The 17,287-nt window shown below is 47.0% G+C and overlaps 1 protein-coding gene across 1 annotated transcript in view; it reads left to right on the top strand.

Moving 5' to 3' along the window:
- Positions 1–17,287, top strand: part of LOC115083210 (SCO-spondin-like) — a 508,366-nt gene that overhangs the window by 83,041 nt on the left and 408,038 nt on the right. The window contains exons 24-32 of the mRNA XM_029587016.1: positions 766–893; positions 2,305–2,414; positions 3,192–3,341; positions 5,707–5,800; positions 6,442–6,836; positions 10,916–11,146; positions 13,367–13,570; positions 14,211–14,447; positions 16,522–16,644. Of these exons, the coding sequence (XP_029442876.1) occupies positions 766–893; positions 2,305–2,414; positions 3,192–3,341; positions 5,707–5,800; positions 6,442–6,836; positions 10,916–11,146; positions 13,367–13,570; positions 14,211–14,447; positions 16,522–16,644 (1,672 nt within the window). The remainder of the gene's footprint in view (positions 1–765; positions 894–2,304; positions 2,415–3,191; positions 3,342–5,706; positions 5,801–6,441; positions 6,837–10,915; positions 11,147–13,366; positions 13,571–14,210; positions 14,448–16,521; positions 16,645–17,287) is intronic.

Consider the following 17,287-nt stretch of genomic DNA (forward strand, 5'->3'; position numbering starts at 1 on the left):
GGTGTTATTTAAATGTCTCTATCATATCTCCCCTGTCTCATCTTTCATCTAGGACATGTTAAGATCTTTAAGTCTATCCTCATATGCTTTAGAACAAATACCACTGACCATTTTAGTAGCCAAATGCTAGATCAACTCCATCCGGTTTATATCCGTTTGAAGGTGCGGTCTCCAGTATTCTACCCAGTATTCCAAGTGAGGTCTCACCAGGAACCTATACAGGGGCAATATCACTCCTGTTTTCTGCTGACCATTCCTCTCCTTTTGCGGCCAAGCATCTCTCTGGCTTTTGCCATTGCTTTAGTCATGTGTTTGGCCAACTTAAGATCATCAGATATAATTACCCTCCAGATCCCCCTGTTCTTTCGAACTTAAAAGAATTTCACCTCCAATACTGTACCTCTCCCTTGGGTTTTTGCAGCTTAACTGCATAATTCTGCATTTTTTAGCGTTAAATCTTAGCTGTCAGACCCTTGAGCTTTGCTAGATCCCTCCTCATATTTTCCACATCTTCCTATCTGTCCATCCTGTTGCAGACTTTGGTATGATTGGCAATAAGACAAACCTTTCTTGACAATCCTTCTGCAATGTGACTGATGAAAATGTTGAAAAGAACTGGTCCAAGGATCATTCCCTAATACACACTGCTAGTAACACATTAATAAGAGTACCCATGAGCATGCCATTATGAAGGAATTGCAGAAGGAGGCTTGGTAAGATTTGTGCGATATTGTTGCTGTCTCTGAGGTCTCGTGTCCTTATTAGGAGAACTCCCACCGTGTGACCTGGGCCCGGAAACGCTGCAACATCATCATGCAATCTCTCTTTACCTCCTGCCACCAGGAAGTGCCCTGCCAGCAGTTCTATGATTGGTGTGTCTTTGATGCCTGTGGGTAAGTGACTGAGGCTTTAAGACTGGGCCTGAGAACAAACTAAATTTACTAAGTGTCTTATTCCAGAGAGAGAGAAACAGTAAGAGAAAGGTTGATAATACAACATAGCATAGCGTTTATTTAGGACATGCCTTTCCACCTCAAAGGTGCATCCATATTTCTTACTTATTAAGGGCTTATTCCATCGAAGGCCACTCCTTGAGTCTTCAGCCATTGGATAGTCACCTGTGGAAGTCTACAACCACATAAATCATTTGACACTTTAAAGCTGCTGCATGTTAAATAAACTGAGTGGGCTCAGTGCTCTGGGATCAATATTCAGATGAATGCATTCCAGAACCAAGGCTGGGGGGGGGGGGGGGGGTCTGGCACCATGAGCCCTCATTCACAACTATCTGAGGAGTTCTCCCCTATTTTAAATAAATCCCCACCCACCCAACATACCTAGTGTGGTCATTGCCATAACTGTCCTTGGACTATGGCCATGTACCAGGGCTCCATCAGGAAGCCTGCAATCATGGGCCCTGAATCCGGCCTCTAGTTATTCCCTTTTAATCAATGACCACCGCTTCCTCCCCCTTTCCCTTGGGCTGCGAATGCTGTGTCTGCAGCATCCCAGCCCAAGCCCACCTGAGGGGGGAGGGGGGTGGAAGACTTGATTCAGGGATTGAAACTGGGACCTTCCTCATGGCAGTACACAGCATCGCCACTTAGCCATCAGGTTGACTGCACTTATCTAAAAGGCCTTGTGCAGTGCAGAGTGAAGTGCTGAAGGGGAAGCAAAAGAGCAGATGAAGACTGGTAAACTTGAAAATGAATTTGGGTTGTGCTCACTAGAGCTTTCACAGCTTAGATACTGACCATTCATGAATAATCTGGAAGAGATCCACAAGGGCTTGTGATCAGAATAAGATGCCAGTCCCAGAAATTAAGGAATGTAAAACTGTTAATTAAAAAAAAAAGAAAAGAAATTAAGGAATGAGACACAGTCACAGGAGGGAAGAGCCCTGCTGAAACTCCACTTGTTCGTTGCCAACCATTGTGAGGTTGATTGACATCGCACTAATTCTGATCTGTACCTACGGTTGCCAACTGGCTCCAGATTTTCAGGACAGGTTGTTCCAGTCCTGCTTTTACTCCCCTGCAAGCAGGTACTTATAATCTTGCTTTTCTTAGGGAATGCAATAGGGAAATCAGAATAATCCCAGCATGCAATGGAGTAAAACCAGGACTGGATCAACCTGACTTGAAAATCTGGAGCCAGTTGGCAACCCTATCTGTACTACATAGAGGGAATTCAGCCCAGAGAGAATTATAGGGTGCTGCTGAGTGAGATTTATGAGTGTACTCTGCTCAAAAATCTTTACAACATGAAAAGTCCTTTCTTTTTCTTTTTTGTTTGGGATACAAGATGTGACTCTGGTGGGGACTGTGAGTGCCTTTGCACAGCCATTGCGACATATGCAGAAGAGTGTAACCAGCGCGGGGTCTACATTCGCTGGAGGACCCAGGACTTGTGCCGTAAGTAACAGGATTTAAGTCAGTCTATATATAGGGGTTTCCCTTTGAAAATGAGCTTGTGCGTACAGAGCGGACATGCGAGTTGCGTGGTGACTATGACAATCACCTCCTTAGTGCACACCCTGCCATGTACTATTATTTTTTTATTACACATCCTGTGGTGTGCTATTGCTTCATTACTATACAGTCTTCTATGTGCTATTGACTCCCTATTATGCATCCTGTTATGGGCTTTTGCTTTGATTTAATATATGTGCTATTGCTCCATTATTACACAATCTCATACCCCATCACTTTATTGAATACCCTATCATGTACATAGTTACATAGTTTGTCATATCATATCGGTTCTGTATTACAAACTCTGCCACATTCTGTTTCTTCCTTATTGCACACTCTGTCATGTGCTGTTGCTTACTTATAACATGCCTCTGTTAGTTATTGCTCACACAATACCGAACCATCTCTTATGTGAACAATACATACCAATACATGAGAGCACTGTCTTTACACTTGTTTCAGTGGCATCCTATCTTCTTTAACATGGTGAACAACAATGGGTCCATCTCTTTTCAATGCACGGGAATGTGCACGTACCGAGCACATGCTCACATGTGGACAGCAAGTAGACGTGCAGAAACTTTAATTGAATTTTAATTTTTGATGTATATTCCACCTTTCTTGACTGGTTAGCCACTTCAAAATGGGTTACATTCAGCTTCTTGTTTCTGTGAGCTCCACTGTAACGCAGAATGTTCGCTCTCCTTCCTCCTTCAGCTATGCAGTGTGACAACGGACTGGTGTATGAAGCCTGTGGCCCCGCCTGTCCTGAGACCTGCAGGAGTCTGGGGATGGAGTCTGCCGAGCACTGTGACTCTGTATCCTGTGTGGAGGGCTGCTTCTGCCTGGAAGGGAAGGTCTTGCATGGTAAGGTTTGCCGTGCATCCTCTGTCCCTGTAAGCGGGTGGCAACTGAGACAGGGACAAAGATGACCACAGGGACAAAGATGACCACAGGTGATCCTGAGAGCTCAGCTTCAGCAACTTGTAATACCCAGAGGAGCATAGTTCACAAAACAGCAACCATGCTGGCCCCTCAGGCCCACAAATTTTAGCAAGATAAGTGAGAATTAAATGCCACGTTGGGGTGAAGATACTGGAAGATCGAGTAGGCATGTCTAGTTTAGGAATAGGGTCTAGATTAGGAATAGGGTGGTCAATCTTGATAGAAAGATGAGGCATTTAAACAAGAGCAGAAAGTGCTCTTCAAACAAATGGGCCAGAAGTTGCATAAAACATTTTGCTTCTTTGTTAAAGTCTACATGAAGGGGCCAGTAAGAGAGAGGACATGACCATTGCATCTCCTTTCTCGAGGGGTTTAGGCCTGCACACGTTGGCCAGGTCCTCTCCCATGCTGACTGTGACCGCCTGAATTTTAATAAGGTGTGGACTACCATGGCGCTGCTTCTGGAATGATTTATGACCAGAGTCATGCCTGCATTTGGAAGGACGATCCTTCATCGTAAAGAAAAAAAAAAACATAAAAAGAGAAAAGGTAACATACTTCAATCTGTCCTGAAAAAATAAACATTCATCCCGTGTCCTTGGGACGTTAGGACCCAGCACCTCATTTACATCACACATGCCCTGAAACACTTTCCAAGAGGTATATAGAAATTAACCACTGGGCTTACTGTTTTCGGGAAAACGAGATCCTATGACACCGGGCAGGGGCATAGAGCAGGGCTTCCCAAACCTGTCCTGGGGACCCCACAGCCAGTCGGGTTTTCAGGATATCCACAATGAATATACATGAGAAACATTTGCATACCATGGAGACTCAGTATATACAAATGTATCTCATGCATATTCGTTGTGGATATCCTGAAAACCCGACTGTGGGGTCCCCAGGACAGGTTTGGGAAGCCCCGGTGTAGAGAGAGGGGAGTAGTTCCGGATGATGGGTGGAAGTGTTTCTGACACCATGTGCAGGTGCGACACATCACATCATTCGGCTTCTAAACTGGGGCGCAAAATCAGGGTTGCCCATTGTCCTCATTGGGAGGGACGGCCCTTCATCTGGGACAAAATATGGTCCATTTCTCATCTCCCTCCTTCAAAAGAAACAAAGGGCTCTGCTCCACCGCACTTCACTAAGAGATTACAGTTGCCGCTACCTTTCCTCTCCAGAATGTCCCATATTCAAAGCTTGACATTAGTGATAAAACAGGTGAGCAAGCTACTGCGGTCAAACCACAAGGTGGGAGATCCTCCCTTAGTCGTCTCCTTCGGTGGTTCTAGATGCACGGTTTCTGGCAGTGAGCGGGGTAAGCTGCTGGCTTTCCTGACTCTGCTCCCCCTTCTTTCCTCTTTAAGGGTCTCCAAAAAGGCACCTTCAGGGTTGGGGCACCTCCGGGGGGGGGGGGGGGGGGGGCTCATGCTAGAAAGTCTTTAGTTCCTGGAGAAACCCCACCCACTTGTACTGGCCTGGAGGCTCCAAGAATAGAATTCCTGTCTTAAGAACGAGTGGTGTCATAGGTTTTACCCTCTGTTTCACATCACCATTCCCACGGTGAGAGAACAGCAGTCATACAGCCCGAATACTGAACTAAAACAGCGTGTGTGGAGACCCAATGCTTCCTGTCACAGGCGGGAAGAAGACACAGTGCATCCTGTCACAGGGTGGAGACACCACAACTTCCTGGTCCCTAGTGGGAAGGTGCAACACATCACAGGGAGGAGACACAACATATCCTATCACAGGGAGGGCAAGCTGATTGCCAGAGCATCGCAATAAGGGGACTGGAAGTTAGGGGGCTCATAGTGTCCCTAGTACAGACCATCGTGCTTACTATCTGATGGAGGAACTGATAAGAAAGATATTGTAGGAATGGGTGGGTGTTACAAGGTGGGAGACGTGCAGCGGCATGACTCAGATAGAGGAAGGCTTGTGTTGTTTTTGAGATTGGTTGGGAAGCAGCATATCCACAGAAGAGAAGGTTTGGTGGTTCCCCCAGCTGTTACAACTCAGTTTTAGCTTCATTTTTCAAAGTCAGAATGCTCTGTTTTTTTTTCTCTTGATGACCTCTCCAATTGCACGGTGTGTGCCTTGAGTGTTTTCCTCTATTGTACTCGTTCCACTTTCATGCAGTGCTTTAGAGAGCCGCTGTAGGAGAGGTGCTCTGTAGACTACAGCGCATATTCTCATTGACGGACTTGTTCTTTTCTTTCCATTCTGTGCAACCTGTGGTGCTCGAATATCCTCCCTCCTACCTGCCCCTCATACAATCAAGAGGGTAGCTGCATCGAGCCCTCAGACTGCCCCTGTTTCTGGGGAGGAATGCCCTTCCCGTTGGGAGCCATGGCGATGCAGGACTGCAGGAACTGGTGAGCCTTCTGCCGATGTACCCACCTGCTGATACTGGGATGTGCAGGTTGCTGGGCCTTTCCTCCAGGGCTGGGGGGGGGGGGGTGAGAGGTGCAGCACTGGTGCTGTTTCTAGGACTGGGAATTTTTATGCTGGCTTCACGTGGGATGTCAGCTTTACCATTCAGTCAGCGGTCCTGACCCCCAGGCCTGAAGACTTCTTCTGGGTGGCCTAAGGGCCCGCCTTATATGTATTATTTCATTTTTATCCAATATAAACTATGATAACGCATTGAAGAAGGTAAGCATGGTTGTGGCGGTGCAGAGACACGATGGAAGATTAACACAAGTTAACTGGAAGGGCTCAAATAGTCCCTGCCTCAAATAGTCTAAATATGAAGAAATGGGGGTGGTGTCATGGTGGGTCAGAGAGGAGGGGGAGGGGTGGCCATTTTTCAGTGACCAGTGGATTGTCTGTCACAGATAGGGCATTTTCAGGAAGTATGTGATGCTGAAAAGCCAAAGTCATAGAAAGTGGTGGAATATGTTTTATTATTATATATGTTTATGGTACCCTGCCAAGAACCTGGGATCTGTTCGGCTTATAAATTGTTTTAAATAAATAAGTGAACAGAGATGCTGTGTCTGCTTTTTCCATCCAGCACCTGTGAGGCTGGGCTGTGGCAGTGCACTGGAGAGCCCTGCAGCTTGCCGTCCCGGTGCCAGGACAGCGAGTTTCCCTGCCACGGCTCGGAGCGCTGCATCCCCAGCGTCTGGGTCTGCGACAACGAGGACGACTGCGGGGATGGCTCGGATGAGTTCTGCGTGCTCACCTGTGCGCCCCACGAGCACCAGTGCGCCAACGGGCAGTGCCTCCCCTGGGGCTACCGCTGCGATGGTACCGCAGACTGCGTGGACCGTTCAGATGAGTGGGGCTGCCCCGCAGTGGCCTGTGCGGCCCAGGAGTTTCGCTGTACCAACGGGCGCTGCATCCCTCAGACACACGTCTGTGACGGGGACCTGGACTGCGGCTTTGCCGATGATTCTGATGAGGCTGGTAAGTGGAATTGGAAGGGCTCCCGCCCTCCCTGACATGGGCCGCTGAGGAAGGACGACTTCGTTTTGGGGTTCCTGGCCAGCAGTGACTGGGAAAGTAATACAAGGAAGTTTGCGCAAGCTTGTTTATTGCTATAGAGACCATTTTAGTACCACAGCAAACCAAGGCAAGTCCATAAAGCAAGACCAAGGTTGGGTGCAGCTTGAGGGCAGGAGCCTGGAAGTCACGTGAGACGGGATGCATGGCGAAGGATGGGACCGAACAGGGCAGATTACACAGTCCCACGTAAAGGAACAAGGCAGGGTCAGGCAGGAACAGATACAGGATCAGAGGCTGGTGCAGAACTGAGGAACAGATCTAGGAGTTGGGACCGTAGAGCTGCATTAAACCAGCGAGGAGGAAAGCCAGAGAAAGGGATGAAATACTCTCAGTAATTTAAGCCTGGGCTCCTGCTGCACCAATCAGAGAACAAGAGACAGGACAGAGTGCAAACACTCAGAAATACTGACACCTGGAAACATTCAGGAAGTAGAAGACAAGGCACAGCTTGAAGGCAAGGCATAGAACTCAGGTGAGCTGTGATTTTCATAGCTCCCTCTTGGCTTAGACAGATCTGTTTTCTGCTCTTTTGGGATCATTCCATTCAGAGACCAATAAGATGGGATATTTTCCCAACCCTTGCATCACAGAACCAAGGAAAGCTTCTACATCCCGATCTCTAATCCCTCACCCTCACATCTTGTTGCTGAAAGCGAAGTAATCTGTTCCTTTGGTTTCACTGATCCAGTGTCTCAAATTCTTCTGGCATCTAGGAGGTCTTAACATTGTAATCCTGCCCCACATAAAAACCACTTGATTACCTTCTGAATATTTCAGAGTCTGTTAGATTTCATCTTAGTGCAGTTGGTGCATACCACCATTTTGTATGTAACAGGGCCTATGGTCCTTTCACTAAGGCCTATGCTTCTCCCAGCAGAGGACATATTGCAGTTGTCAATGTAGTGAGTGGACTGAAACATTTGCTATGGCATTGCGGTTTACGAGTGGCTACAATGATGCAGTCCTGGGTTTAGACAGAGAAGCCCGAGAAAATTCTGGTCAGAGGGTTTGGCACTGAGAGAGAGAAGTCCAGTCTCTCATCTCTCTGCAGGAGTTAGGAGTTTGGGGAAGGGGGAAAGCCCACCTTCTATCCCCAATGTTTTCATAGCCCTGTTGTGGGTATAGACTCGCACCAAACAGAAAAGTCCCTGTTGGTGCTTCTGACACTACACTGTAAGAAGCAGCTCCTGAGGGATCCAGCAGTTGGGGTGGAGACGTATCCTTGCTGTGCGTGCGTAAACCTCTCCACCTAGGTTTGTCTTTCGATGGAGAAAAGGAGACCTCGATCTAAGTTCAACATGTGAACAAAAGATCTACGCAGGAGGAACAAGAAGTGAGTGTCGGGTGTCTGTTCAGAGATACCCAAACGTGTGGAAAAGAAGAGAGGAGTAAAGAGAGAGAGCCTTCCTTCTGGTGCTCTGATCAGTGACTCATGAGTCCAGAGGAGGGAAGGAGAAAGAACATATAGAAAGACATGGTTTCATGGAACAAAGTCAGCATGGATTTACCCAAGGCAAGTCTTGCCTCACAAATCTGCTACATTTTTTTGAAGGGGTTAATAAACATGTGGATAAAGGTGAACCGGTAGATGTAATGTATTTGGATTTTCAAAAGGCGTTTGTCAAAGTCCCTCATGAGAGGCTTCTAAGAAAACTAAAAAGTCATGGGATAGGAGGGGATGTCCTTTCGTGGATTACAAACTGGTTAAAAGACAGGAAACAGAGAGTAGGATTAAATGGTCAATTTTCTCAGTGGAAAGGGTAAACAGTGGAGTGCCTCAGGGATCTATATTTGGACTGGTGCTTTTTAATATATTTATAAATGATCTGGAAAGGGATAAGATGAGTGAGCTGATCAGATTTGCAGATGATACAAAATTATTCAGAGCAGTTAAATCACAAGTTGATTGTGATAAATTGCAGGAGGACCTTGCAAGACTGGCGGCCATGCCGCTGAATATCCCTGTTAAGTTAACTAGCTGCTCTGTGGCTGAATATTGACCTTCTTAGGCCTGAAGGTAATCCTTCCCTCTATCAAAGGATCCATACCAGGGTTTGCAGGACTAAGTTGGGACAAGGTCCTGGTATCAAATATGCTCCTCAGCATAGCAGTGTATTGGAGGAGGTGGGGGGACTACATGTATACATTAGACCCATTTCTCTGCAACCCTCATTTGTGTGATTCATGCAGATCTTGTGTCATCCTAGGCCTCCTATAAAGCCATCTGATGTGTAATGGGACCTCAGTGTGGTTTTAGCATAGCTGATGAAAGCCTGCTTTGAGCCTCTGCAATCCTGTGGGCTGAAGTATCTGACCTGGAAGGTTCTGTTTTTGGTGGCAGTAATTTCAACGCATAGGGTCAGGGAGCTTGAAGCCTTGGTGACTTCTTCTGCCTGTGATAAATTTCATCTGGATAGCATGGTACTTTGTACTCACCCAAAGTTTCTGCTCAAGGTAGTCTTGGTCTTCCCCCTTAATTAGTCAGTTGTCCTGCCAGCATTTTTTCTGAGGCCCCATGCAACAAAGGCAAACAAGTCCCTCACACTTTGGATTGCAAGGGAGCTGTCACCGTCCACCTGCAGTGGACTAAAGACCTTAGAAGGTCCACCCTGCTTTCGGTTTCTTTTTGCTCTGACAAGACTAGAATAGCCATATCTATCTAATTGGATAGAGAATTGCAAATCCTTCTCTTATTCCAAAGCAGGTTTAACCTTAGAAGGGCATGTCAATGTTTATAATGGCAGAGCCACAGCTGCATCGGTGGCCCATCTCTACTGAAGAGATACGCGAGGCCACAACATGGAGATCAGTCCACATATTCACATCACATTACTCCCAATGTGAGAGCAAGTTTGGGCATTCTCTTTTTCAGATCCTCTTTGAGGCTTAGAGCCCAGTTCCACCTCTCCACGAACCAATTTTTATTATTTCAGGCTATCCTTTGTTTTTGTTGTTTATGGATGTTTTTATGTAATATATTTTTATTATTATTATTATTATTAATAATAATAATAATAATAATAATAATAATAATAAAAAGCGAGTTTTAATCCAGCAAAAAATGCTTGACCTGCCTGGTTGATGGGTTGGGGTTTTTTTTGTGCTTTTCCCCAATTTTATTTGAGGACAATCCTTAGTTAAGGAGCTCCAGTTGTGTAATGGTTGAACCGCTTGTTCTCAAATTAAACAAGATTACTTACCTGTAATAGGTGTTCTCTGAGGATGGCACTTCACCAGTCACATAAACCCTCCCTCTTCTCTTTTCAAATGACTGAAATGAGGCACATTGTGGGAGCACAACTGTACAGGACCTTACTGCCAGCACCCAGTGGAATTTAAGAATCTTCTAGAAAACTCAGAAAGTGAAGGTCCAGATCAGTGTCATCAGAATGACATCTCCTGCTTATGTGACTCATGAGCTGCGTCCTCAGAGAACACCAGTAACTTTGTTATCTATATAGAACAGCATTTGAGGATTATTAGAAGACTGAATACCAACAAATATCCTTCTGAATAATATGGTGGCCCTACCTCTCATTGGTATAATTCCATTTTTGTGAACAACTGCAGGTTTCACCGGCTCGCAAGGTGCTCTTGCAGTGTTATACTGAAGCTCTTCTCTGCCCCCACCCCCTGCAGGTGGCATCCTCATCTTGCTCTCAGAGTTATTGTGATGCTACAGATTCATTAATATACCTCAAAGATATAAATAATGCATAAGATGCAAGCATTTTTCAGTGGACAGGGAGTTCTAGAATAAGAGGTCATGATTTGAGGATCAAAGAGGGCAGACTCGCAAGTAACATAAAAAAAACATTTCTTCACAGAAAGGGTAGTGGATGCCGGCACGGCCTCCCAGGGTAGGTGGCAGACACTACAATCTGCTGCACCAGGGGGTAATTGGGTAGACTAGATGGGTCTTACGGTCCTTATCTGCCATCGTGTTCTTGGCTCCTGTTTTCCTATGTTTCTCTCTGCAGGTTGCCGGCCAGAGTGCAGTAGCTTGGAGTTCCGGTGCTCTACCGGGAAGTGCGTGGCATACATTCACCGCTGTGATGGGCATGACGACTGTGGGGACTTCAGTGACGAAAGGAACTGTGTGTGCAGCCGGGGACAGTTCCAGTGCCCTGACTCGCTGTGCTTGCGGAAGGAGCAGGTGTGTGATGGAGCCTGGGACTGTGCCCTCGGGACAGATGAATTACTTTGCCCAGGTAATGGTCAGCATCTGTCTGTCTAACTTTATGTTCTTACTGTTAGGCTTGGTGGAGGGTGTCCCTATGTAGTCTGCTAGAACGTCCTAGATAATGTGCATTATTCTACTCCTAGGCTCCTGATAAATTTCAAGTAATCTTCTAAATAATAAAGTTTAACAATGTAGCTTGTTATTTTGATTCTTAGAGATATTGTTTATTATATTATAATTATTTCCTGGAAGATTCTGAATTATTTGGGATGGCATGGGAGTCTTTTCCTGGCATAGGCCGGTCTTAAGGGGACGGGTCATTAGTGAGAATACGGTAAACAGGACCATCCCACCCCTGGTTTGAAAATGAAGGAGCAGGTTCTATTTGTGATGTTAGGGAGGTCAAAAAATAGAAATAAAATAAAGAAAAGATGCCAGATAAGAAGCTTGGTGACCCCGATGTGAGTCTATCCAAACAATATGGAGTTAATATGGACATTAAATGTAAAAACCTTGGGATAGGTTTTCAGGAAGGCATCTCACTGCAGTAGTACCTGCGTGCCTTGAGTTTGAAAATCAGGCTGTTGCGTGGGTATTTGTGCTCACATATGTTTAGATAAAATGAAACAGGGGTGCAAAGTTAGCCAAGCTGGTAGCATGCTGTTTAGACATTATAAAGTACACATGCACATATAATGCACATCCCCAGAAAGCCTTCTTTTAATACAGGAAAGGTGATGCACGTGATAAAGGTACGTGCCTAGCTCTACATGGCTGGAAATCCACTTATCTGCGTTTGACTAACTTAACGTGGATTAACTCCGTTTTTATCCATGTAATAGGCAACTTGGGGACCTATGCAATAAAGCTTAGCTTGCACGCTAAGGCTATTTAGCGTGCATAAAAATAACATGCTAAACCTGAGGGCCCTAGCATGCACACTAAACCAGTCTGAAAAGATAATGCACGTGTCAGAAGAAAATGAGGTTCTAATGGGTGCATGTTAAATAGCCTGGCAAGCTGGTTTTAAGGCACTAATTAGCACACGCTTGCTAAGACTTAAAATTTAACACGTGACATGCCTTAGTCCAGGGATTGACTTTTTTAGTGTGCTCGCCATTTCAAGGGCTCAGCTAACAGGATGCATTGCGGGCTTCTGATGGAGGAGAAGGGAGATGTTAGAACAGGAAATGCTGTGGGATGAGTGGAATAGAGAGAGCCAGAGAAGAATGAGAGAAAGAGAAAGGGGGAGGCCAGAGAGGGGATACATCAAAACACATTTGAACTCTTACAAAAAAAAATTCCACATTTAATTTGATAAGAAAATGTATTTTCAAACCAAAGTTTCGTAGATGGCAACAGTTTTTTCAAAATGACAGACTAACCATGAGGCATCTTACTCCAAAATAAATAAACTTACAGATTAGCTAAAATGGATGGACTATTAAATTAGCAACCGGAGACAGTGAAAAGGAGTTAGAGATCTAACTTTTTGCATCTGGCCTTTTTTTTCATTGGAGTTTGTTCATGTTTGCTTTTGCTGCAGGATCTCTCACTCTGACTGCATCTGTGTCAGGCTGTGAGCTGCTGCATAACCACAACATTATCACTCCTTTTGCTTCCCCTCGCTCACTCTGAGCAACATAATCTCTTATAGGAATTCCTCACTGAGAAAAGCAACTCATTGACAGATCACTGTGACAGCCCTGTTGACCACCCAGACCCAGACTGTCTGGGATGCCCCACTTACACATGATCCACAAAATGGAACAATTTTGTGGGGGGGGGGGGGGGGGGGGTGCTTTCATTAGAGAGGATGTGGGCTCCTGCAGAATTGGGTACTCCATGAAGTTAGCATGTGGCACATTTAAAACTAATCTGAGAAAATTCTTTTTCACTCAACGCACAATTAAGCTCTGGAATTTGTTGCCAGAGGATGTGGTTAGTGCAGTTAGTGTAGCTGGGTTTAAAAAAGGTTTAGTTAAGTTCATGGAGGAGAAGCCAATTATCTGCTATTAATCAAGTTGACTTAGGGAATGGCCTCTGCTATTACTGGCATCAGTAGCATGGGATCTACTTAGTGTTTGGGTACTTGCCAGGTACTTGTAGCCTGGATTGGCCACTGTTGGAAACAGGATGCTGGGCTTGATGCACCCATGGTCTGACCCAGTATGGCAATTTCTTATGTTCTTACCCTTCTACACCCCACTGCAATGGGCTTTCACTGAGCACGCCTTGTGATCTACAGGGGTGGTGACCTGTGCCCCGGGACAATTTATTTGCCCGGATGGCTCATGTATCAGCCGGTGGAAGGTGTGTGATGGGGCGCCAGACTGTGCCGGAGGCTTTGATGAGGATACAGCGCAGTGTCCGAGCACGGTGTCGCCCGCAGGAGTTACCAGCAGTGAAGCGTCCTCCAGAACCACATTACCCACCAGTGACAGGACTTCAGGTGAGAGTGAAAACACTTACTGATGGGGTGTCTGCTCTTAGGGGGGAGCTGTGGAGATGAAGAGGGACTGCAGGAAGCTGAAAGCTAAGCTCTCCTCATTTCTAGCTTTTGCTCCGTTATAATTTCCTCCTGGGAGAGGCAGGAGAAAGAACAGCTCTGGGCTGCCTTCACCTCCGTCCCCCTGTTCCTGTAGCCTTCTCTAAAGCACTTCCTGCTGGAAGAAGCAGGGATTGCTGGAGCTCTCCATTATGTACTCCCACAGCCAGCACTCCTACAACATTGAATACGGTGCCTCCTGCACAGCCATCACTCCTGCACCATCCATTACAGCATTTCCTGCTGGGAGAGGCTAGGAATGCAGGAGCTGTGAGCTCCCCCAACAGACAGTGTTTCCACACCATTCGCTACAGCACCTCCTGCTGGGAGGGACTGGGAATGCAGGAGCTGCAAGCTCCCAATAGCCAACGCTCTTGCAGTTTTCTTTGTAGCGCTCATGGGACTACCGTTGTTACTTTTCCTGTCACGATGCTCTTCTCTAGTACAGACAATGCACATGTCCTTTCCTGTGGTGCCAATGGGGACATAACTAGCCCTGGGCATTTGGTTCAACACTGGCTCTTTTCCCTGTTTCTCCCACCAGGCTCTCCCTGCAGTCGTTATGAATTTCACTGTCGGAGTGGGGAGTGTACACCGCGTGGCTGGGTCTGTGATTATGAGGCGGATTGCGTGGATGGCAGTGATGAGCTGGAGTGTAACCGTACCTGCGGCCTCAATGAATACAAATGCTCCCTGACAGGGGAGTGTATCCACTACACGCAGCTGTGCGACGGGATCCCTCACTGCAGGGACCAGTCTGATGAGAGCATGGACAACTGTGGTAAGTGACTGGGCCCTAAGATTTCAACAAAATATTTACTTAAGTGTACCAAGTTATCTGTGAGGGTCTGTAGTTTCAGTTTTATTCATTTACTATTGAAAACCTTTTAACAGAGAGTGCTATCAATACTGTGTTGTTGGAAAGCAAACATTTTGAAGTCCATATTCAGTAAGCCGGCGAGTGGACAAATTATCCGAATAAAGCAGGGGCGGATTCCGGGTAAAGATCGACCCGGGGATTTTCCGCCCAGGCCGGCCCAGGAGATACCCCGTGGTCTGTCGAGCGCGGCTCTGTCGTGGCCGCGCTCGGCAGACCACGTAACCAGAGCGACCGGCCCACCAGGGGATGCCTGATTCCACGATAGGCCAATCCACCCCTGGACTAAAGTTAGTTGGATAACTTGTCCTGTATGTTCAGTGGGATAAATGTCCTGCTGTCACCTAAAGTTATCTGGCAATATGTAGCCGGATAACGAATAAACCTAACTGGCTATGTTTGAATATAACCGTTGGGCTTTTAAGTTATCCAACCTTCTGTGGCCGGTTAACTTGTTTCTTAACTGGATATCTTCAAAGATATCCCCACCCCTTTCCTTGGTTCTGCTGCCAACCCCGCTCTCTTCACTCACCCGCAATCCCTATGTTCCTGGCTGCCCCCCCCCAGTCCCCGGACATCCCACACTCCCTCTGACTCTAAAAACCCCAGCCGGGAGTGAGGTATTCACTCACCCGCTCCTAGTGCTTCCAGCGCTACTCTTGTCAATCCAGTGAAAGCAAGGACAACGGTGATAAGTGACCAATCACAGGGGAGTGTAGATAGCTCTCTTCTTTCCATGAGAAGCTATAAGACAGTCCGTATACCAAAACTATGCTGCCGGCGTTTCCATCCCGGAGAAATCGCACAGCGATGAAGAGCCCATGCCCCCTAACCCGAATTCCTTCATCCAAGCAGGTCCCCATCTCCGCGATCCACGCTGGGCTCCTCTCGGTTTATACTTTGAGGGATGAATTGCTACTCGAAAAGGCAGGAAATAAATCCAAGCAATAAATAAATAAATACAGAGTGTAGCACTGTTAGTGCTGGGCTCTTGTGGGCTTGGATTATAAGTGTCTATAGTAACATAGTAAATGACGACAGAAAAAGACGCAAGCGGTCCATCCAGTCTGCCCGGCAAGCTCTTTATTTTTTAATGGGTAGTACCTGCTGCTTCCTGCAGGTTATTCCCCCCCCCCCCCCCCACCACCACCACTCCCCCTGCCTTCCGTTAAGGGTAATAACTGCCTCTTTGTGCAGATTACATCGGTTAACACAGGTTACCCCTTTTCTTCATTTTCACCCCTAACCCATTAGGGATCCTCTGTGTTTATTCCATGCCCTTTTGAATTCCATGACCGTTCTTGTCTCTCTGGAGCGTGTGGGGCCTCACGGGGCGCCGTGCTTGTCCCCCTCTCCCGCACCCTTCCACATGATGTCTGCAAGTTTGGAGACTCGGGAATGCTGTGCAGGGGAAAAGGCAGATTCCGTCTGCGTTATTAGGGAAAGGATCAGCCTGCGGGGAGGTGAGAAAGAGAGGGGGGATGCTGCTGGGTAGGAAAGGAGAGAGAGAGAGAGAAGAGGATGCTGGGAAGAGAGAGAGAGAGAGAGAGAGAGAGAGAGAGAGAGAGGGGGGTGGGGGGATGTCGTGCACTGTGAGCAAAGGGAAAGAGAGCAAATCAGAAGGTGGGAGAATTGGGAAGGAGAAGGGCGAGATGTGGATCTACTGTGCTGGACTCACCGCCACTGCTGAAGGAGGGAATTTCAGTTTTCACTCAGGGCGCCGATAGCTCAGAGCCGGACCTGTGAGCGACTGGTTACTCAGGAGCTGCACTGTTGGCACTGGACTCCTGTGGGGTTGCACCGTGAGCGACGGGCTCCTTTGGCATTGCACGGACATGATCGCTTTTCTAGTGTCACGGTTCCGTGACATCGACCTGTTTTACTGTTCTCTCAGGCTGAAGCGCAGTCGCTTTCTCGACGCTCCCGTTCTCTGGCGTCGAGTTGTGATCGCTTTCCATGTCTTTCCATTCTCCTCTAGGCTCTGCACAGATTCCGCCGTGCCCCGGTCATTTCATCTGCAGTAACCGTGTGTGCGTGAACATCTCGCAGGTGTGCAACGGCCTCCCCGACTGCCCGCAGGGCGAGGACGAGATGGCCTGCGGTGAGAATCTCTGGTGGTCAGCGTGTGGGTGTTCCTGTGGAGGGCAAAGGAATCAAAGATCATTCCCAGAACCTAAGCCTCTCCAACCTCCTGCGATACAACCCAGATTTTTATCCCCAGACAGACAGACAAAATGAGGGAGCATAAGAGAGAGGAATTTTTACTGAAAAAGCAATGAAATTCTGGAACAGGTTACATCACTCACTAACTTCAGAGGCAAACGAGACAAGTTTTTAGAGGGAACAGTTATTGCTGGGTGCGAATATGTAATGAGACTCTAGGGGGGCAATACTGAGCCAAGCACATTAGCCGAGTGCCAGATTTGGAGTTGGGAAGGAATTATTTTCCGACGTGCGCAGTCCCCTGGCTTGGCATAGAGAGTCATCCAGAAGATGGTTGGACTTACTGGGTCTCCAGTCTTTCAACTTAAACCCACATATGCGACTATGTAACTGTATAAGAATGAGAGGTGCTGTCTTGGTGCAGGGGCGGGACATTTATGTCTTGGGTTTGATTTGGGAGGCTGGAGAATCTGAATGTTTCTGTTGTTCCAGTATATGGTAAGAAGCATTGCCCTCTGCTGATTGTAAATAACCAAGATGGCAGACACTCTGCACCAGGCCCTGATACTGGGAATGGTCTG

Source organism: Rhinatrema bivittatum, chromosome 2 (genome assembly GCF_901001135.1).
Source record: "Rhinatrema bivittatum chromosome 2, aRhiBiv1.1, whole genome shotgun sequence".
In the NCBI taxonomy this organism is placed as follows: Eukaryota; Metazoa; Chordata; class Amphibia; order Gymnophiona; family Rhinatrematidae; genus Rhinatrema; species Rhinatrema bivittatum.